The sequence below is a fragment of the Microtus pennsylvanicus genome, chromosome 13, assembly GCF_037038515.1.
Source record: "Microtus pennsylvanicus isolate mMicPen1 chromosome 13, mMicPen1.hap1, whole genome shotgun sequence".
NCBI lineage: Eukaryota > Metazoa > Chordata > Mammalia > Rodentia > Cricetidae > Microtus > Microtus pennsylvanicus.
The window spans coordinates 81,766,512-81,788,288 of NC_134591.1; the positions used below are offsets into that span (position 1 = coordinate 81,766,512).

The window sequence follows — 21,777 nt, forward strand, 5'->3', positions numbered from 1 at the left end:
CCAGGAGCAGCAAAAAGAGGTTGTTAGCCAGCCTTTGAAGTCCCCCATTCTGGTTCAGGAATGCAGGTTGGATTGCCCTAACCACGGGGCCACCTGTCAGGTTTGCCTACCACTGACTTACCACAAGACCCCCAGATGCCAGCCATGTGGCAGAGTGCCAGCAAGGTCAGACGCCTCGTGTTCCAGCATGGACGCTCTCACTACCAGGTGAGGTGATAGGTGAGTTGGTACAGCTGCTGGGCACACAGACCTGGGGGCTCCTACAATCACCTGACTATCCAGAGGTTCCTTCCTCTCCCATGCTCATGACCTGAGAAGGGTTCATAGACCCACCGGGGCCTGAGCCAGGATGGGCTGAGAACGGGGCAGGTATGGTGGTGCCTTAGGCCACATTCCTGGGAAGTCCAAACATGCCTGGCGGGAGGGACCGTGCATTAGGCTCATCTCTGTGCTCCTATCAGGATGGAGCCAGGCTCAGGGCACAGCCCAGCCACGGAAGGAGGCATCGGGGCTCCCTTCAACCACCTACTCCTGAGCAGTGCCTTACCACAGTGCCCAACCATCCCCGGGGGCCTGCCCCAGCCCTGCAGGCCACTGTTGCCCTCCCCCACCACCGCCCTCTGAGGATCTAAGCCCCCAAGCCGTCCGTGCACCGCTACTGCCAAGGTGTGGCCAGAGGTAGCTGAGGCCTGACCCTCCTGCTCAGAAGGTGCTTTTGTACCTATGGGTGCCCTGGGATGGGTGTGAGGTGGCACAGCCCCCTATGGCTTACAATGGGACCCTGGCGGGGGTGGGGGAGGGTGATCTGGAGAAAGCTAGGGAACCGCTTCAGAGTAGCAGGGCTGGTAAGGGACTAGCCATAGATGCCCCTCCCTGGGGAGGAGCTTAAAGTGCCAGGAGCTGTCCCTGGTACCAAGACAGCGGCTGCCGCATGATAATCTCTCAGAGAAAGAATCACCTGATGTCAAGTCATCTCTGGTGGTGCAAGTGTCTCACCGAGCCAGTGTGGACGGGAAGCCCACGTTCAGGGATGAAGCTACAGGAGGTTCCTCTCCTTAGGGCAAGGCAAACACTTCACCTCACTTTTGCGCCCTCAGGTGGCATCGCTATTAGGTCAAAAAACAGTGGTTTTTGAGGCATTGGGGCTCACAAACACTCGCTAGCCCTACACTGGCCACAGGTTAAATCTGTGGATATCTATTTTAGCCAGGAGTAGGGAGTTTCAGGGTGGGGTGCCGAGGCTTCCCCACATCCCGAGGGCCAGATGGTATAACCAGCGGCCACAGGGAAAGACTCCAGGATACTCAAGACCTGAGACCAGGAGGTCGCCAGTGCTCCCCTTCCTGGGCAGAGTTTGTGGGGTCAGTCCTCAGGGTCAGACTCTGAAGAAGGGGCAGGAGGGTGGATATCCCTTTTCCAGAGTGTCACGTGAGAAGGCTTCCTCCCTGCTGCCCTCCTCCTGCCTCTCCATCCCTAGAACCGCTAGATGGATGTGTTTCAACAGATTCCGAGCTGATAAAATCTTATTTATCTTCGGCTGTTGACACAGAGCCGTCCAGACTTGCCTGCGCGGATGCGTGTGTTCCGCGGGGCTTGCAGGAAATACTTTGCCCAACATCGGGGCAGAGCAGACGTCCCTCCCGCTGCACTCCTCTCCTGAACCCTCCTCCTTCGCTCCCTCCCTGCCCCAACCCCAGTCCACTATAGTCCCCGCCTGGCTGGAAGCCCCTAGCCTGGCAGGGCTGGTGCAGGGTGGTGGGTGAGAGGGCGGGTGGGGGCGGGCGCGGCACAGGGCTGTTAATTTCCTCGCACCCGCTCCCAGGCAGCTGGGTGCCCGGCACAGGCAGGTTTGGGCAGGAGGACAGTAGGGAGGTGATAATAACTTGTCTGTCATTTTCTCGGGACATGTAGCGTCTTGAAAACCGCAAATACCGTTAACCAGCTTGGGTGAATCTGTTAGGACAGATTCTGAACGAAAGGCGGTGGTGGGGGCTTTATTTTTTTTAGTTTTTTTTTCATAGCCCACTTTTATATAGTTTGTGTGTGTTTGCACGTGTCTGGACTCTGGACCCCCCTTGAGAATCAGCCCCATGGTCACAGGCTTTTACTCTTGCTAGGACAGATCCACAGAGCAGGCAGGGCACGGAATCTGGTAAGCTCAGACTGATCTCTTAAATCTGGAGGCACCCAGGTCCACAGCCCCTAAGTTGTGCCTCCCCTCCCTGTTCCCTTTCCCCTCAAGAAAGGCCACTGGGAGAGCCGCAGACCCATGGATCCCATCAGCCGAGAGCAGGTCCCAGGTAGCCACTCCGTGGGCGCATCTTAGCCTCGGCTGAGTTCGCTCTCATGATCACTCATGTCCATGATCAATCAGGGGACATCTGAGTCTGGGGTGGGTGCTCACACAGGCTAGGCCTGATAGGACAAGGATCTACACCTAAGCCCTAGGGAGGGGATGATGCCCAGATGACATCGCTCAGCCTGTGCCAGAACACCTCCATGCCAGGATAAAGGCTGAGGACAGGGAGAGTCTGTGTTCTACAAACCCTTCTTCGGAGGACCTAGGCTTCAATGCCTAACCCTGCCAAATGCGCAATAAAGAGGCACTAGTCATTCCTAAAGAGCTGCAATCTGAGGGAGGGTAGAAGACCCCAGCAGCATCTGAAGCCTGAGTAGGCCATAGTCTAGAAACAAAGACCCATTCCCCTGGGGAGAAGCAGGCCAGGAGCTAGCTGGGGCACCCCTGAGGAGCTGGGCAGCTTGTCCCACCAAACAAACAAGCAGGAGCCATATGGGTACCCTGGTAGCCTGTGCCCTCTTTCACAGCAAGACTGTGGAGTCAGAGGGCCCAGGTCATGGGGTTTGGGCCTGCTTAGCCTCTGCATGGCAGAGAACCTTCCAGCAGTTTCCGTCCTAGGCTAAGGAGCTGGGAAGCAGATGGATAGCTACGGGTTAGGGCCCGAGAGAGCTGTCTCAGAGGAGAAAGGGAGGGCGATGGTTGAGAATCTGGAAGGAATGCACGGTTGAGGGGTCCACACAGAAACCTGAGGAAGGAAAGGAGCCCTGTCCATGCCATTTTCTGCAAGGCTTCTGGGTCTACTTTGACTTCCTGGGAACTAGAACTTGGCTTCCAAAAGCTGCCGTCTGAGCTGGGGTAGATCGGTAACCAGACCTTGTCAGGTTGCATTTGTTCTACATCTCTGGTTCCTGGTAAACAGCTCTCAAAATGCAGAGACTCTTCAAAGCAACAGTGCCTTTTTATGCTAATGACAAGCTGAGGGCTGCTTCCCTGAGTAGCTCTCGGAAAGATCCAGGCAGTACGTGCTGCACCCAGCCCCAGCCTTTGGGAAGGAGCAGAGAGCATGAAGGTCAATTGGGTCCCAAATGTCAGGCTCCGTAATGAAGCCTCTGCATTAACCCCAAAGGACAGGACTTGGTCAGCTTCTGGACAGCTGGACGTGTGCAGGTGCCTGGATATGGTAGCCAGAGAGGACCAGGAAACTATATCCTTTCTCTACCTTGGCCCACACATTCCTTCCCTACCCCCACTGTACCCCGTGTATCCCTTTGTCCCCTGAGTAACTAGACAAGCATTTTGCAGAGTCCCGTGAGCTTCTGGAATAGATGACAGTCCCAAATGGTAGCAGGCAGAAACATTACATAAGGCAGTGGTACCACAGGGGCAGCCTTGGGTTTAGAATCCCTGCCCCGGGGAAGGCATCAGAAGCTGATTGGATGGGTGCAGCTGAACTACGAGCAAATGCTGTGTGGTGCCCCAGCTCCAGAGTGCCACTGTCAGGACTTTCTGAGACTTCCCTAGGAGGTACTGTCACCTACTCCTAGCTTAGACACCTAATCTTATCCCAGGATCAAAGGCCATCTGAGGACCTCAGGAGCAGCGTAGCAGGAAAGTACTTGGAATACATCATGATGGGGTCCTAAGCACCCTAGCTTTATCCTCCCCGTGAGTCCAAACAGGGACCCCCTGTCACCCTTCTTCCTGATCCAGCCAGCAGGAGAGCTGTGCCTTGTGTCTTGGCTATGCACGGGGGCAGCCGGCTGCTGCAAGCAGACCTGCTTGGCCCGTCCTCTGGCCTCCAGTCATTGGCTCAGTGATAAGGGACTCACAGACCTGTGCAGCACAGGATCCCACAGGGAGGGTGGCAACCAGCCTGCTCTGGGCACAGCGTGGAGCCCACGCTGGCTGTCAGTGGCGACATCCACAGGCAGGATCAATCTTGTCAGCATGAGGATTGCAGGGCATCATAGGACAGTCTGATACACCCATCTCTACTCCAGCTGTGACCCTTCTAAACACAGACCTTGGCCAGCTCCTCTCAGGACCGGTGACTTTCCGTATAGTCTCAGGGGCTAGTGACAGCCAGGAGCCAGGGAAGCAAGCTGTGTGTGTGTGTGTGTGTGTGTGTGTGTGGTGTGTGGTGTGTGGTGTGTTGTGTGTGTGTATGTGTGTGATGTGTGTGTGTGTGGTGTGTGTGTGTGGTGCGTGTTGTGTGTGGGGAAGTTGCTCCTCAGTGCTGTAGGCAATAGCTGACTAGAATATAAGTTTCCACTGAACTTTGGGCACCTTAAGTAGTTTTGGAACAGGAACGTTCAGGTGTCTAAATGTCCAATCCCGCAATAAGCATTGCACAGCGGACTGGGAGCTTCCGTGAGACCAGGACCACATGCAGAGTGTGACACAGCCCTGTTTTACTGCCCGCCCCCTCTAAGGCTCAGCAAGCTCCCTTAGGTTGTCAAGCACAAGGGGACATGAAGTGAGCAGATACAGCTCGCACTGCTGGTGGAGAGGCAGGCATACAGGCCACGCACTGAGTGGTGAACCTGGAATTTGGGTCACTGAATGGTTTCTGACTTATTTGCCATACCAGCAACTTGTCCAGAAGATTCTAATCAGCCCTCAAGTGTACTGCATAGCCCGGCTTCACAACCTGCTACCCAGTCTCAGAGCACCAAGGTTGGTCCACCATGTCTTCTTGGACTGATTTTTGCTGGGTGATGGCAGAAGACCCCTCCTCCCTGCTCCTGGAGCCTAGAATATTCCAACTTGTACAAGCAACAGAGTTTCTGGATGGGCTCTGGGCTTTTACCAGGAGGAGGTAACAGAGTCTGGGCTTCCAGGGCACAGACAACTATTCTGGAGTGGTCTCCATGCATCTTAGCTTAGCTTCCAAAGTGGGAGTCTCATAAATCTCATGTTGCTCCTATAACCTACCACCAGCCTGGAGGAGGCTTGGCTCATGCCCTTCCTCATACTCCAAGTGAGTCTCAAATAAATAAAAACAAAAGTGAATTGGGAAGGGATTGCCACCTGTGTTCATCTTCACTAGAATAATAAGCCACTTTCTCTTTTCAATAAAGACAAAAATTGGTACAGAAAGGGCATCTTAGCTTAGCTTCCAAAGCAGGTGTGCAAAACCCAACTCACCATTCAGCTCTGGAGCTCACCTTACTTCATTCCCCAAACCCTGCCCAGCTTTAGCCTAGGATGGACACCTTCCCCACCCCAGTTTCTCATGCAGCTGTAAAGTGTGTTGGTAGACCTGAGGGGCAGTGGGCAGGGCTAGGTCCTGCAGGTCAAGCATACCATGGATCAACAATGGGGAAAGACCTGGCTGGCTTACTCACCTTTGAGACTGGTCAGCCCTAGAAGATTCTAATCAGGAAGCATTTAAGAATCTACCCAGGGTGGGTGGTGGGCAGATATTGTGTCTCTCTGCCAGTACAAGTGGCGATAGAAATTCTCAAGGTGCTAAGGAACAAGCCAAGCTCCCTTCTTCGTGGTAAGTGGTGCCTGCCCCCTGCAAGTGTCAAAGCCTCATCACTACTGTTCACAGAGCTCCTAACATCCCAGAACCACTCCTGGAGAACTTTGAGCAGTGGGTAGGCAGAGAGAGTTCCACAGACTCCTGGGATATGCTATTGGGTTAACATCTCATCTCTGCACTTTGCTGATGGCCTGACCTGGCCCCTCCTCTGAATTATCCTCTGCAAAGTGGGAAAGGAGGTATACACATCTCCTGCAGGCTGAGGGGTGGCAGCACCGGGGGTCCTGAGATGCCATGCCTGCATCAGCTGCAAGAATGCAGGAAATGGGGAGTCTTCCACAACCCCGGCCAGACCAGGTCTCTATCTACCAGTATGGTGTGAGCTGATGAGAGAGTCTATGTAAGTATCAGCTTTAGGCCTCCCGGGGTCACGCCAGACAGGCTGAGTGGAGAGAACAGGAGTGAACCAGGAACCACACTCCCAGTCCATACTGCCGAGTCTCCGAAAAATGGATGGTTCTTTGCGATGTATGAATCAGAACTCAATCCTCCATAGCCCCATGGGATAGAGTCCTATCCCACAAGGTGCCCTGTCTCCTGCTCCACACTAGAGCCCTGGAGGTATGTGGTGTAACCCCTCAGGTGGGGAGCATCCTTCGACACGGGGACCATGTTGCCAGTGTCTAGCTGCACTTGGATCCAGGGGTCCAGAGTCTCCAGGCTAGATTCTGTGCCCATTGGGGACCAAGGTCCCCTGGGCCATCAGTGGAGGAGAGAACAGAGACCCATCTCTGAAGCCGGGACCCAGCACAGACCAGGGCCAGCCTACCGGTAGCCCGCCTTCTTCTGTGAAGTTACACACACAATATGAGCAATTGCTGTAATTCCTCTCTAAGTGCTCTTGTTTCCCCCCAATAATTCACGTTTCATCTCCACAATAAACATTGTTAGAACTCTCCTCTCGGCTTTAAATATACATAATTGCTCCCGGTGCCAGTAAAAGGTATTAATTCCATTTATGCATTCCATAAACTTTTAGGATAACGCAATTGATACCACAATCATGTTGGGACACCTCCTCTATTCTTCTGCTTTGCAAACCTCCGAGGGGCTGGAAAGTTTGTTCCAAATCCATTAGTGTTGACTCAGCCCCATCCTCCCCAGGAATCCCTCATGGAGGCTTTGTGCTTCCCGCCAGGGGCTGGTGGGTGGGTAGCTGCTCTTTCTCAGGATAGACAGGCAGGAAGGCAGGCGGCAGGCAGACAGACAGGCAGACACACACACACACACACACACACACACACACACACACTGAGGCTGAGCACCACTGAAGATTACTTGGGGCCATGTCCAAGCCATTTCATCAGTGATGCTCCCAGGCCAATCAAGTCATCTGAGAACACGGCCTCACTATTGGCCCCCTCTCTAGCAAGCTAGAGGTGTCACAGCCCAGACACCATACCAGGCCAGCGTTACCATCCACACGGGCCCTCTTGCCCAGCTCCAGAGCTCTCTCTCTCTGAATGCCTCCGATATTGAAGACAGCCACCTCTGTAAGCAAGACGAGGGCAGCGTGAAGGGGCTGCGCTGGAGCTGGACAGCGGCTAGACGCCCATCGCATCATGCTTGTTCGTTCCACTTCCTCCTCTGTCGAGGGACTCTTGAGACCAGGTGTCCACAATCTCACACCCAATAATAAAGCCCTCTTCTGGCCAATCCACTCGCTGCTCAGCCTTGCCTGAGGAAAGGGGCTGTCAGAACCCAAGACAGCATCCAGGGAGACTAGCATGTGTGCTTGCATGTTCATTCCTAGTTGTTGGCACGCCTGTGTTTACTGGTGTATGTGCGTGCATCTCTGTATACGCATATATAGGTCCCTGAGCCCAAGTATGTTTACATCCTTGTGTGCTTATAGATATATGTGCGTGCGCTACACACATCTGTGTACCGAGGTGTCCACACATATGGGACCCTGGGCACACGTACACATATGTCTGTATATACACTCATTTAGGACCATGAACTGAGGGCCCAGACCTCTTACTACACAAGCAGATTTTTAGGTTGAGGGAAGCTGATTTGGGCAAGCAGATCCTCTGGGGCTGGAAAGGTGACTTCGGCAATGCCGAGGCCAAAGGCCCCATTAACAGCTGTGGTCACTTGGAGGCCAGTGAGGGTGTTTTTGCCAATCTGAGAGGAACGAAGGCAACAGTCAATATGGAATTGTACTTGAGAAAAATATGAGTTATCTATCAGTTACCAGCCAGTGGTGTGGCAGGGGCCTAGGCGCAGAAGCCTAGATGGCAAGTCTGGGCAGCGCACACACAGTTGGACCCCCAGAGCTGAGAGCAGCCGCTACCAGCCCTTCCCTAGGTATTGAAAAAAGCCCTTGGGTGTCTGCTCCCAGATCGCCAAGGTGCCAAAAATCTCATTATCAATGTTGGTCCCACCTCCGCCCCCTGTGTGGCAGGGCTAGGAGGGTGTGGGAAATAGCATCCTCTTGCCCAACAACTCAGCTCTGCTGCCCTGGCATTGGGTGAAGGTTAGGTGGGGAGGCCAAGCCTTCTGTGATCCATGGCAAGTCCGGCCAGCCAGAATTGTCTCTAGTCTGAGCAAACCACCCCATGAGGACAGAGCAGGGCAGCAGGAAACAAACCATTATGGGAGACTTAGTGCCAGACACCTCCGATGGGGCTGCGGAGGCCCCAAGTGGAAGGAGGAAGCCAGTAGAGAGGGCGTTGCCTGCCCCTCCCAAAGACAAATGCTGACCATCTGAGGTACCCTGAACCCTCAGACATGCCAGAGACTGACCCCATCAACATCCTCAGCAAATAAGATGGAGGGGGGCCACTCTACAAGCTGCATCATCCCCAGGGTTTAGGGGACCTCCTCCAGACACCACCAGACCTCTATGACAGACCAGGTCCCCACCTCACCCCAGGTCAGGAGCTGGGCTGGACGAAGGATCTATGGTTTACCCCACCCCAGCCCAGCTACAGACACAGGAGAGACCTTCAGCAAGGGTAACAGTTCTATAGAAAAGCCAACTCAGGAGGCCACGCTGGATGGCTCCCTCATCTCCACTGCCCCAGCACTGTGTGCTATACCGGTCCCGTCTCATTCGGGCCCTTACCACCGCCCCTCAGTCAGTGGTTGGGGAGAATGGAGCATGAGAGAAACTCAGGATGAGGTACTGTTATAGTCACCCAGCCCCTCTTGACTCACTGGAGCCCGTCAGAGCCATCAGTTAACCATGGATCAGACACTGGGGAGCCCACCAAGAACAGTAGCCAAAAGAAACTGCAGGAGGTCAAGGCCTGAGCCCAGACCCAGGCCAACTAGACTGATCTTCTGTGGCCACATACAGGGCTGGCTCTGTCCAGCTCTTCAGTCTCCAGAGAGAAGGGGAAAGCCACACCAGTAGGACTAAGGTTTTGCAGAGGAGCCTTGGGAGGGGCCTTGCTCCCATTGAGAAGGGGAGGTGAGACAAAGTTTGCACCACAGAGACGGCCCCAGCCCCAACTCCAGCTACAGAGAGTGGACGCTGCTGCTCAGGGGACAACTGGATGACCCAGTATCCCTCCGTGCACCTCCTACTGGCCCAGCCGGTGCAGGGTTCCCTCTTCCCCACTGGAAGGGCCTGGGGCTGCCCTTCCAGACCCAATGCCTTGTATGCCCTGCACATCCAGACAGTGTCCCCAAGGTCTCACTCTGCTTCTCCCGCAGCCCTTGCTCCCAGAGACAGCCTGGATGCTCAATGGTTAAGAAGGCTCATGGCAGTGACCCCTGGACCCTAACTCCAGCACCTACTTATTAGTTGCACAACTCTGAGCAGGCTGCTTCCCTTCTCACACCTCAGCTTCTCTGGCTGTGCAATGGGGACAAGATTAGACTCCACCGTGGGCAAGTCAAAGCACTTAGCTGGCTACCCAACTCGCAGCCAGTGCGCAGGGGGTGGATTTTGACAACATCAGCTAATTCCCAGCCACAAACCAGACTGTTTCTAGAGACGTCAGAGAAAGGACCAGAGCTCCCGGCACTGTGCTTACACTCCTGGAGAGCCTGTCCACAACCAGCAAGTGACCACACCACCTGGAGGAGGTAGTCCCCTAAGTCTCATGTGAGTCCCCAAGCCTCAGCAGAGGTGCAGAACTCAGCTCAGGATAGATTCCAAGGCACTGAGCACAAAAAAGCCGGCCAGTCTCCCTGCCCCATGGATCTCATTGATTGCAACACTCCTGACCTTTCCGGACCCATGGGAGGCTGGCTGACTCTGGCCACACGTCCGAGGAGTGGGCACACCCACACTGCCAGAACCCGCCTCCTGCTTGATGCTCCTCCTGGCTCTGGCCAGGTGGGAACCCCATGTGGACAGCATGTGTGTGCTCAGACAGACCTCAGTGCCAGAGCCGTGGTATTCCACCCTGCTGCCCTCCCTCCGGATGCCCACTGACCATGGCTACTCACCGTCCAGGTGGCTGACTTGGCTGTGCTGGACTGCTGGAAGGTGACCTCGAAGTGGTGGGGGCCAGGGTAGTCAGTGTTGGAAGGGATGACAGGCGCTGGAGACATGGTGTCGAAAGTGGAGCTGGGCTGCGCGTAGGGCGAGTGGGTGGGTGCGCTGGCAGCGTGCTCCGGGGTGTAGGGGCTGGCCGGGGCCGCGCGGCTGCCCATCTGGTCCATGGCGCTGCTGAGCAAATTGAACTGGGCCTGGCAAGGAAGGGGGAGGAGGGAGGGGAGAAACAAGGGCTAAGGTGGAAGCCCCAGCTCCAGCTCCTGTCCCGTTGGGGAGGTGTCTTGTTACAGAAGCCTTAAAGGGCCAGCCGGCTCCAAGTCATCCCAAATATTTCCTGGGGCCCCCACCCCACCCCAACAGGTCACTACTTGTGTTGGGATAAACGCATATTCACCTCTCCCGCCTGCCCCCTCCGTCTGCCTCCCGGGTGCCAGGGCTTCTGGGGATCCACCCAGCTGCCAGCAAGGTGGATTGGGGCTTTGTACATCTACCTGGAGGGGAGCTATTTGGTTGGGAAGGTTCCCAACCCAAGACCCTGGTGGGCTCCACTGTGTTTCTGGGGCAGCACAGGGGCTGGAGGGCCACAAAGATCAAAGTTCTGAGAGCCTGTAGCCTGGCTGCAAGGGTGGGGATGCACTGGGTTTTAGAGCATGTGTACCCTGAAGTCCTGCAAGGCCAGATGTGACTAGGTCCAGCCCTCTGAATGTTGGACAGAGGTAAGGCTGCCATCAGTCCCCAGAGGTCCCAACAGCCATTTCAAAGGAATTTCTTTAAGCCTTGGCTTTATCTCCATTACAATGAGTTCCCCATTCCTCCAGGTCTGGGCAGCTCCTCCAAGAACCCCTGCTGGTTCTCTAAGAAAGCCCAGGCTGGCCAGCCCTTCCCCTGAATCAACTACCCCACTGGCCCAGGAACTTTAGGGAGGCCCCACCTTCCTGCCATGGGTGTCTCAACAGCTATCAACTGGAAGACTGGAAGACGACCCGGTCCACATCAAAAGGCATCACAACAAGGATTTGGGAGGATAGTATCAATGGCGGATGCTGGTCAGAGTGGGTCCCTAATTGAGTTGCTTAATTGATCCTCTCTGCGCTGGTGAGCTTTCCTGCAAACTCAGATGGACCTCCACCGGCATGAGGTGGGTACTGCCATCTGTTCCCATTTCACAGACGAGGACCCCAAGACTCCGAGGGGGAAATGACTGGCTCCAGTTAGCCAGCAACATAACAGAGACTGGATAGACGGTGAAGAAAGGGGATCACAGTACAAAGTGCCCCCCTTTACTCTGTTGCTCTCTTCAGAGAGGCCTCTGAACCTGGCTGGAGTCTTGTCTTCTATGTCCCCTCCCACTAGCGTACTGCAATAGGTGTTCCCAGACAACACGGCTCCAGACCCCAGGTTTCCCTTCTCGTGGGGACCTTGTGTTCAGCCCCTCCTGTCCCTCAGTCCTCATGCGGAGGGCAGTTGTACAAAGTGACCGGCAATGCCAAGGCCCCAGTGGTTCACTGTGGGTCCTTGATTGACAATTCAAGTGTCCTTGAGAACACCAGACTGAAGATAACACAGGAGGGAGGGTCCTACAAAAAGGCTGCCCAGCAGGAGGAGGATCAGCTCAGAGGACAGATTAGAAGAGGGAACTCCGGGAGACAAGGGGCCAGAGACGCGTTCTAATTTGTTTGTTTGTTTGTTTTTAAGATTTATTTACTTCTTGATTGACTGATTGGTTTTTCAAGACAGGGCTTCTCTACGTGGCCCTGGCTGTTCCAGAACTAGCTCTATAGACCAGCATGGCCTTGAACTCACCGAGATCCTCCTGCACCTGCCTCCTGAGTGCTGGGATTAAAGACTTGAGCTGCCACCTCCCAGCTCTAGATAGATTTTTTATGTTATGTGTATGAGTGTTTTCCTGGATATGTGTTGCACGCCACATGTGGAAGCAGGCTAGCATGATGTCACCCTACCCCTGAGTGATTCTGAAATGGTGATATTCTAAAGAGAGACTCATGCCTCTCACAGTCAGTCAGAATAGTAAAACAATGGACCCCAAAGAAATGGGAATTTCTCCTCACACCTCCCACCTCCCCAACACAAGAATCTCGTGGTGGGAGAAGGAAAAGGCCTCAAGACTGATTGTCACTCAGAAAAAGATTTCACATAAATTTGCCCCCACTGAGGCTGAAGATCAGTGAGAGCTGGGTCACACCCTGACCAGGATGCTCAGATATGCACATTCCTGGCCCTCTAGTTAAGTTTTGATTTCATTTTGGACCCTGAAGCCAAACTTCAGTGGCCCTCTTTGTCCTGCTTGTCAGTGTGGCCACATTGAATAAACTTTTCCTGTCTTCATTTGATTTCTTCAGTTGGCTTCTTGTCTATGGGTGGCCAAACCTGGCTCAGGATACAAGGTGTAACCCCAAGTTCAACAACAAAGAGGGCATCAAATCCCCTGGAACTGAAGTTACCGGTGGTCGTGAGTTGATGTGTGGGTACTGGGAACCAAACCTGTGTCCTCTACAAGGGAAGCAAGTGCTCCTAACCACTGAGCCATCTCTCCAGAACCAAGTTCTGTCTCTTGCCGGAACTGTGGTCTCCAAGGGAAGCAAGTGCTCCTAAACACTGAGCCATCTCTCCAGAACCAAGTTCTGTCTCTTGCCGGAACTGTGGCCTCCAAGGGAAGCAAGTGCTCCTAACCACTAAACCATCTCTCCAGAACCAAGTTCTGTGTCTCGCTGGAACTGTGGCCTCCAAGGGAAGCAAGTGCTCCTAAACACTGAGCCATCTCTCCAGAACCAAGTTCTGTCTCTCGCTGGAACTGTGGCCTCTGCACCCTGAGACTGAGGACCAGTCAGAGACCACCAGCTCTGGGACACAAGGGCAGCCAGCTGCTGCCGTGCAGAGCAGATCTGAGCAAACCTGAGCTGAGCCAATGTCTAAGCCCCACCTTCTCCCCAGTATGCAAGGCCCTCCTGGACTTGGATGGATAGACCTTGGCAGGGGGATCCGTTTCCATAGTAAAAAAACCATCTATCCACAGAGGGGCTGAGTCCAGACCCAGACCACTACATCCTCCCTAGTCCTGGGCAGGCTCCTGAACCTTCTCAACTTCCTGTACCATAGGACACTAGCCCCTCCACCGCTACCCCGGACATGTGGACAAAGGAGTTAGAAGAACACTGGCAATGAGGACTGTGATGACATCATAGGACTGTGATGACACCATAGAACTGTGACGACATAGGACTGTGATGACATCATAGTACCGTGATGACATAGCACTGTGATGACACCACAGGACTGTGATGACATAACACTGTGATGGCACCATAGGACTGTGACGAAATAGGACTGTGATGACATCATAGTACTGTGACGACATAGCACTGTGATGACACCACAGGACTGTGATGACATAACACTGTGATGGCACCATAGGACTGTGACGACATAGGACTGTGATGACATCATAGTACTGTGATGGCATAGGACTGTGATGACATCATAGTACTGTGACGACATAGGACTGTGATGACATAGCACTGTGATGGCACCATAGGACTGTGACGACATAGGACTGTGATGACATCATAGTACTGTGACGACATAGCACTGTGATGACACCACAGGACTGTGATGACATAACACTGTGATGGCACCATAGGACTGTGACGACATAGGACTGTGATGACATCATAGTACTGTGATGACATAGGACTGTGATGACATCATAGTACTGTGACGACATAGGACTGTGATGACATAGCACTGTGATGGCACCATAGGACTGTGACGACATAGGACTGTGATGACATCATAGTACTGTGACGACATAGCACTGTGATGACACCACAGGACTGTGATGACATAGGACTGTGATGACATAGCACTGTGATGACATCATAGTACTGTGATGACATAGGACTGTGACAATGTAGCGAGCCTGTGGATGAAACTCTGAACCTTGTTACCAGCAGACACCCAGTGTGACTTCATGTTGGTAAACAATGCAGAACAGGTGAAGCCAGAGAGGCAAAGCCAGAGAGGAAGACAGCAATAGACCACGGGACTGCACAGAGAGAGGTAGGAAGCTCAGGCACTGTTCCTCTCTGGCGAGGAGGAAATGTTCTGGAGGTGATGGATGCGCACATCCCATCAGACTAAACACTGCTGGGTGGTACATTTTGTTATTTACTTGTTTGTTTTGTTCTTTTTAGTTTTTGGGATGTGGTCTCTTGTAGCCCAAGCTAGCCTGGAGCTCATTATATAGGAGGTTGACCTCAAACTCCTGATCCTCCTCCATCTCCCTCTCGAGTGCTGTGCTGGGATTAGAGGCAGGCACCAGGGTGCCTACTTCATACCGTGCTGAGAATTGAACCCACGGCCTCAGACACTCTAGGCAGGAAGTACTCTACCACCTGAGTTACACCCCCCCCCCAACCATATGTTTTAATAGTAGATTGTGTGGTGTGTGAATTACACCTTAATAACACTGTCTAAAAGCAGGAAGGAACTGATCCTTACCTCCTCCAGCACCAAGACCATGTGAGGGGAGCATGGGATGTGACAGTTGTCTCCCCTCAGAAAGAGGGGTGAAGCCCCCCATGTTGGAGTATCTAGGGTGAGGAGGCCCCATCCCACCCCAAGATCTGACGACAGATTCCTGGTAGGAAAGTCATGGTCCCGCTCCTCCTGCTGGCACAGGAGTGTGGGTGGGATAGAGGCAGAACTCTGGTTGGCCCAGCACAGACCCCCACCCAAGCATCCCCGTTCTCAGACTCCTCCTATAGGCCTCTGACCCCAGCCCAACTCCCAGAAGAAGCCTCTGTCTTAGTCTTGCCACAAACTCCACTGAGCTCAGAGGGGCTAGCCCTGGCTACAGCAGCTGGAGCATCTGGGCACTCTGACCTTTGTCCAGTCCTAATGCTTTCCACAGGAAGGTGTCACTCCTATGCCTCCCACTGAACTGTGAGCGTGTGAGGACCCACACCATCCTGTGAGTTGGACTAATGGCTACAAAGTGTTTAAGCACATGAAGGAAAGTATCCCAACTGAAGGACTCTATGCCAGAGAAAGAAGGCCTACCACCTTTCTCCTAGCTCCGTGGTCCCACACTGGGATGACCCTACATTGGCAGGGGTAACTGTCAGTTGCATTTACCAATTCCTTTCATCTGTTTTATGTTGCAGTCCCGGGGACTGAGCCCAGACTTCACGCAGGCAAACACTCCACCCCCGAGCCACAGCTCCGGCCCTCTTCACCGTGTGAATGCAGTTATTCAAGTCCAGAATTCCACACGTGGTTCACATTGTACATGTGTCCCGCAGCGCTCGTGAGACATCAGGCCCAAGAACCCCATGGATGCCCTTAACATAAAGCCCTTTACAGACAACGGCATAGCACTTACATGGAGCCTACACACATCCCCTGGCTGGCTCACAAAACCCAGCACGTGGTATCTGCCATGTAACCATTAGACTGCCCCGCTTAAGGGATGAAGAGAGTCATGTCTGTACATGTTCAGTATAAATGAGATATTTCTTTGATTCCTACTCATTAGAATTTGAGGATGCACAACCTACACACATGGGTCCCCACAGACACGGATCCCCACAGACACGGGTCCCCGCAGACACGGGTCCCCACAGGCATGGGCTTTAACTGACGCAGACAACCCCACAGTCACAGAACACACAGACAGATGACTCAGCAAACACAGGATCCCACAGACACAAAGGAGCCCACAGACAGGATAGGGGTCATAAACACTGCGAGTCACACAGACTCAGACAGGAGGATGCCGTCGCCACAGAGGAGCCCACAGATGCAGGATCCCACCCACCGTGTTCCCTGAGAGGCGTGCATTTCAGAGCGGTTGCATGAGGAATTTTTCTGCGCACACAAAGTAGCAGAGGAAGGAATGAGTGAGTGAGTGAATGAATGAATGAATGTGACGGCGAGGCTGTGAGTCCAATGATGGCTTCCCATGTCTGAGTGATGGTCAGGAAGGCAACTCTCTCTGGTGTAGCTGTCTAGGAATGAGGATAGAGCCATGGTTCTACCTCACGCTTCCTGTCTTCCAGGGGATCCCTGGACCTCGGGGAAGGCATTTCCCTGTTACGTTTCAGATCCTGGATGGTAAGTCCACCTCCTTCCTGCAGCCCTCAATGTCTCCCCAGCGAAGGGCTTTGGGAAGGGAGGTCAGGACAGTGGCAGTGGGCAGTAGCAGCCTCTCCGTGCCCAATTTCTGTCCCATCCCTGATGGGCAGAGAGCCCTGCCTCTCTTGCGCAGAAGCAGAGTACAGGCCCATGGCAGTAAGGTTCATATTTTAACTTGTCTGCATTCTTCCGTGATTGGAGGTGGGTGCCAAGGACTTAGTAATTGAACCAAAAGGAACAGCGATAGCATCTGTGGGGGAGCGTTCTGCAGGAGGGACTGGGAGCTTCCAGCAGTCAGGCCCTCAGCACTGGAGTGCAGAACCTTGCTGGCATGGCGAATCTGAGGCCCTCTCACAGAGGCAGGCCCCTGAAGACCTGCTTTGGGGACACTGGACTGGCCAGCCAGTAGACCAACCTGTCCCCTTGTCTAGTGAATGCTGGCCCTCCCCTGCCTGCTCTTTTCTTGCATTTCAGGGACTCCACCCACTTGCTCACAGTCTTGGTGTCTATCATGCCTCTCAAAGATGGCAAGGACCTCACTGATTACAAAGTGTAGGAGATCTCCATAGCGCTCCCTCCTTCCTCTGAGGCTCTGGGGAAGGACCCACTCCTGTTTCCTCATTGCCAGGCTGTGAGGCTCAGTCAGGGCCCCTACTCCTGCCTCCAGATAAACTGCTGAAATGAGAAGCTTGTCAGAGAGGTCTAAGCAGGTCCACAAGAAGCCCGGGGGTCCCCCAGGCCCAGAGGCCCCCCGGAAGCCCAGACAAGGCCCACGTGGCCTCAGGGAAGACCTGGGCAAAACCCGAACTTTTTTTGGTTTGTTTTCCTTTCAATGAGAACTCCAAGATAGTGGGCTAATTAGGACATGCCCGGCCTGCGGCGGCCCACATGTGCCTACATGTGCGTGTGGGGTGCCTGGGCGTGACCTGAGGAGGCCTTGAGGAATGAAGGAGTCATGGAGCCAGCGGGTGGCCTTTCCTCCAGTGTCCAGGCCACTAGTGGGCCAGTCTCCACGGGAAACCCCAACATCAGGGGACAACAGCTCTGATGGGGGATGGGTTTGAGGAGAACACAACTCACCCCCAGGTCTCTGTGTCCAGTGGTGCTGGAGTCATCCAGAAAACCTTCAGGACACTTGAGAGTAAGACCTGTCCTGGGCTCAGGAGATGGGGTCCCCTGTGAGCCCCACCCTCTACACTGTCCTGGGCTCAGGAGATGGGGGCCTGTGAGCCCCACCCTCTACACTGTTCTGGGCACAGAAAGATGGGACCCCTGTGAGCCCCCCTTCTACACTGTCCTGGGCTCAGGCAGATGGGGGTCTGTGAGCCCCACCTTCTACATTGTCCTGGGCTCAGGCAGATGGGGTCCCCTGTGAGCCCCACCCTCTACACTGTCCTGGGCTCAGGCAGATGGGGGTCTGTGAGCCCCACTCTTTACAGAGAAGGTCAGGCTTTCTCCAAAGAGTTTCCCATTCCCTCAATCTCCGGGAGCTCTTCTTGGCCCCTGCATAGAGATCTGCAGGAGGCCTCCCACCCATCCTTGCTGGAAACAGTGCCATCAATGCCTCTGCCCTCCTTCCTTGGGCTCAGACTTCAACTCAGTTCTAACACCTTGTCTCCTGGTAGTCTCTTCATGCCCTGGGTTGACAGCGGCTGCAGAGGGTCATGAGGCACAGGTCACACTATACTGGGTCTCTAGCTCCCCAAGCTCCTGCTAAAGGCAGCTGAGTTTCTTGTCTGCTCTGAGCAGAGAGAGAAGGAGATAATGCCAGTCTAACCAGCACTCTTTCCTGGTTGACGGTGGGTCCAGGGTGAGAACTGTGCCCCAGGGCGTAAGGGACAGCAGGAGCTGGAGAGAGGTAGGATAAGGTTCCACATCCCTGGACCTCCGTTTTCTCTTTTGCATAGTGGGAATTAAGTGCATTCATAACTTGTAGAACACTTGTGAGGGTGGGGCCTGGAAGCCGAAACCCTATGGCTATTAGAGAGGAATAACCCTGGCTCAACCATCAGGACACTGGAATCCAGGAGCTCCATCGCCTTGGGCTGGCACATTCCCACCCTAACATACTGGCACAGGGCCCAGTGAGGAAGGGACAGAGGCTGTCTGCCCTCAAGAAGCAAGGCTGGTACCAAAGTCTGAGCAGAGCCATGAAGCTCCATGTGGGATAGAGACTTGCCGTCCCCAGCGGGGGTCTTCATTCTTGGATGTGTACCGGTTGTGCTGACACCTGGCATGGAAAGAGATGCTCGGAATCTCTGGCTGAGTGAAACAGACCCTGAAATACCCACGGAGACCTAAACATAGTCAGAGAGTTCTACTCCTTGGACTTCAGGAGCCTCTGGAGGAAATGTCCACACGATTGCTGATTGCTGTCCTGTTGGCCTCCACAGACAGCATCCGGGGCGGAGGACGGGGGCAGGCTCTTCCTGCTCAATGCTGGAGTGAGGGCAGGGCCTCCCGGATGCATCCCTTTCTTTCCCCACCAGTCACCTGTCCTGACCAGACAAGGAAGCTCTCGGCTTCCTGCCTTCACATGTTAAACTTGGATACTGTGCTTTTACCTTAACGACTCCCATCTCCCATCTTAACTGTTTCAAACCCACGAACAGTCTCGATCCATCGGTTCTTATACGTGGATGGAAACTGAGCGTCTTTTTAAAGGCTGGGGGCAGGTTGCCTCCCTTACACAGTCCCTTCTGACGTCATCAACCTCGACAGCCTTTGTCGTAGCCCAGAACACCACGATGGACCACGGAGGTGGACGGGCTGCGCCCAGTTCTTTGCAACGAAAGCACATGCTTTACACGACATGCAACATTCTCCAAAAAGGTGATTTTTTTCCCCCTCTAATGAAAATAATGACAGAAAATCTGCCTGTTGCATGCACTGGATGTCAAACATAAATGCAAAGGCCCAGGGGTGCAGGCTAACTTCATTCTCCATCTCCTCACCAGAAGACCAGCCTGCCAAGGTGTCCTGCCTCCAGGAAGCTCCTGTGTGATCTTCAGCTGCCCCGGTGTTATGGGCTTCCCCTCCCGTAAAACATCTAAGGCCGTGCTGTCTCCTGTCTCACCATCTGCTCCACACAGAACCCAAGATCTTCACACAACCGCTCTGCCTCAGTTTACTCTGGGATGATGTGGGTCGGTGATACTGGGGGATTCGGAAGTCGGTACACACAAAGAATTGGGAACACGTGATGGCACACGGGGCTGCGAGAGTGTCGTCTACTAATGAGGCTCCCTCCAAACACTGCCTTCTCGAGGGGCAAAGGCACTAAGCTCTGCTGCAGGTGTGCTTCCAAGGACCCCACACTGAAGCCTCCAAATCACCACAGACAAAACGAACCAAAGTCCACGCACCAAAGTGACCAATCGGTTCCTGATCCACAGTCACCAGCCAAGGGGTTGCTTGCCTGCTAGGGGCACCCAGGTATCTCTGTACCCTGGATTCGGCATGCCTTGCACCCAAGCATTTCTGTACCCCGGATTCAGTATGCCTTTGGGGGGAAGAAAACTTCCTTTGTCCTTCCTTCCTGCCTGTCTGCCTCATGCTGAATTCACAGCTGCTCCAATAGGTCCACCTGGTCTGGCCATTTCCTCTCCTCAGCCAGGCTCACAAGGATAATGCCAGGGACCCAAGTACCCAGCAGGAGACGGCAGCAGCAGCCTTAAGTTCAGAGTTCCCTGAGGTTTTGACATGCACAGAGGGGAACATGGCTTCACAGACCACACAGGATACCTGGAGAGCCTGGAGCACAACCCCACCCAAGTCCACTGCAGTCTCAGTAGAAGAGGACCTTTGTCTAGGTCTCCCTTTCTTCTTTCTCCTCTCTACTCTTCCTCCCTCTCTCCATCGCTTCCTCCTTCCTTCTCTCCTTCCCTTCCTCCTTCATTTCCTCCCTCCTTCCCTTTCTCCCTCTCTCCACTACTTCTTCCTTCCTTCCTTCTTCCCCTTTCTCTCTCTCTCCACCATTTTCTCCTTCTTTCCTTCCTTCTCTCCTTCCCTTCCTCCTTCCCTTCCTCCCTCTCTCCATCATTTCCTCCCTCCTTCCTTTCTTCATTCCTTCCCTTCCTCTCTCTTTTCTCCCTTCTTTTCTTCCTTGGCTTGCTCCCTTCCTCCCCTTTTTGGTCTGTCTTTTCTTTCTTTCCCCCATCCTTTCTTCCTCCCTGCCTCCTCCTTTCTCTCTTCCCTCCTTTCTTTCTGAAAATCACCCCGGCCTCTGTGTGCCCCCTCCTGTGATTACAAGGCAGTTGTGGCCCACCCTGGATTTCTCATAGAAGTAGTTGGGATGGGAACTGCCAGGTCCCCATATGCTGTGGTCCCTCAGCCTCCCCTGTGCGGCCGCTAGTACTTCATATTCCAATGCCACTTCCTCAGTACAAGGCCTAGCCCCTGGGCACTTGATCTGTTGTTCCATGGCCGTTTCTGCCCCCTTACTAAGGTAGTAACTCTGGGTAGGAGCCAAGTAGCATTTGCCCATCCAGCACAGGTATGGGTGCCATGGCCCCCGTGACCACATCTGCTTCTGTGGGGTCTCAGAGTTCTGCAGAAACCTGCTCACTCCTGGGCCTCTTTCCTTCTCCCTGGGGCAAGCGTTATGCTCATTCTGTTGTGAGAGATGGGGAGACAGGGTCCCCTCGTTTCTAGAACACCAGCCGAAGCTGTGTGGACTCTTCTAAGGGTAAGTAGGCTTCTGGAGCCCCAGTCTTCTCCCGTAGGCATGTCTGAGCCTGGGTTCAGCTTGCCCGGGGTTAGTGACTGACAGAAGCCTGGCCCTGTGGAGACCTCCATCCTGATGGTGTTTCCCACAGTCTCCCTGAGCCTGTGATTAAACGGATGGAAATGCCAACAAGACACGACTTGTGCATGGGGGGAACGGCTGTCTCCCTGGAGGTATGCACACAGCACCCTCCTTTTGCCCGCTGAGGCAGAGCCTTGCCCGGTCCCATGCCAGGGCCATGTGGAACTTTCCACACCTCACACCAGGGAAACGTGCCCCCAGAAGCTCCACTCAGCTGCCAGACGTGCGTCTGCAAGACCCACTGTGAAGTCTGGGCCATTCCTCCACCCAGTGCAGCCTGAACCTTGGGTATCGTGGAGCAGAACATTCCTGGGGGTCTCTGGGCAGCTCCCCCATCTCTTTGGCACTATACGAGCAGCAGTGATTTACAGAAAATTTCAAACCATCTGAGTGTGCCCCAATAGCATAGGGGAGGTGGCGTTGAGAGAAAGATGTAGGAGGGGGCATGCCTCTGCCAGCTCCTCTCCCTGGGCACATTCTTGTACTCAGGAACTCAGCATCCACATCCATGCATT

The 21,777-nt window shown here is 54.0% G+C and overlaps 1 protein-coding gene across 4 annotated transcripts in view; it reads right to left on the reverse strand.

The window, feature by feature from the left end:
- Tp73 (tumor protein p73) overlaps window positions 1–21,777 on the reverse strand; it is a 45,645-nt gene that overhangs the window by 10,644 nt on the left and 13,224 nt on the right. For all 4 annotated transcript variants that reach the window (XM_075944926.1, XM_075944927.1, XM_075944929.1 and 1 more), the window contains one exon: window positions 10,254–10,496. In XM_075944926.1, the coding sequence (XP_075801041.1) occupies window positions 10,254–10,496 (243 nt within the window). The remainder of the gene's footprint in view (window positions 1–10,253; window positions 10,497–21,777) is intronic.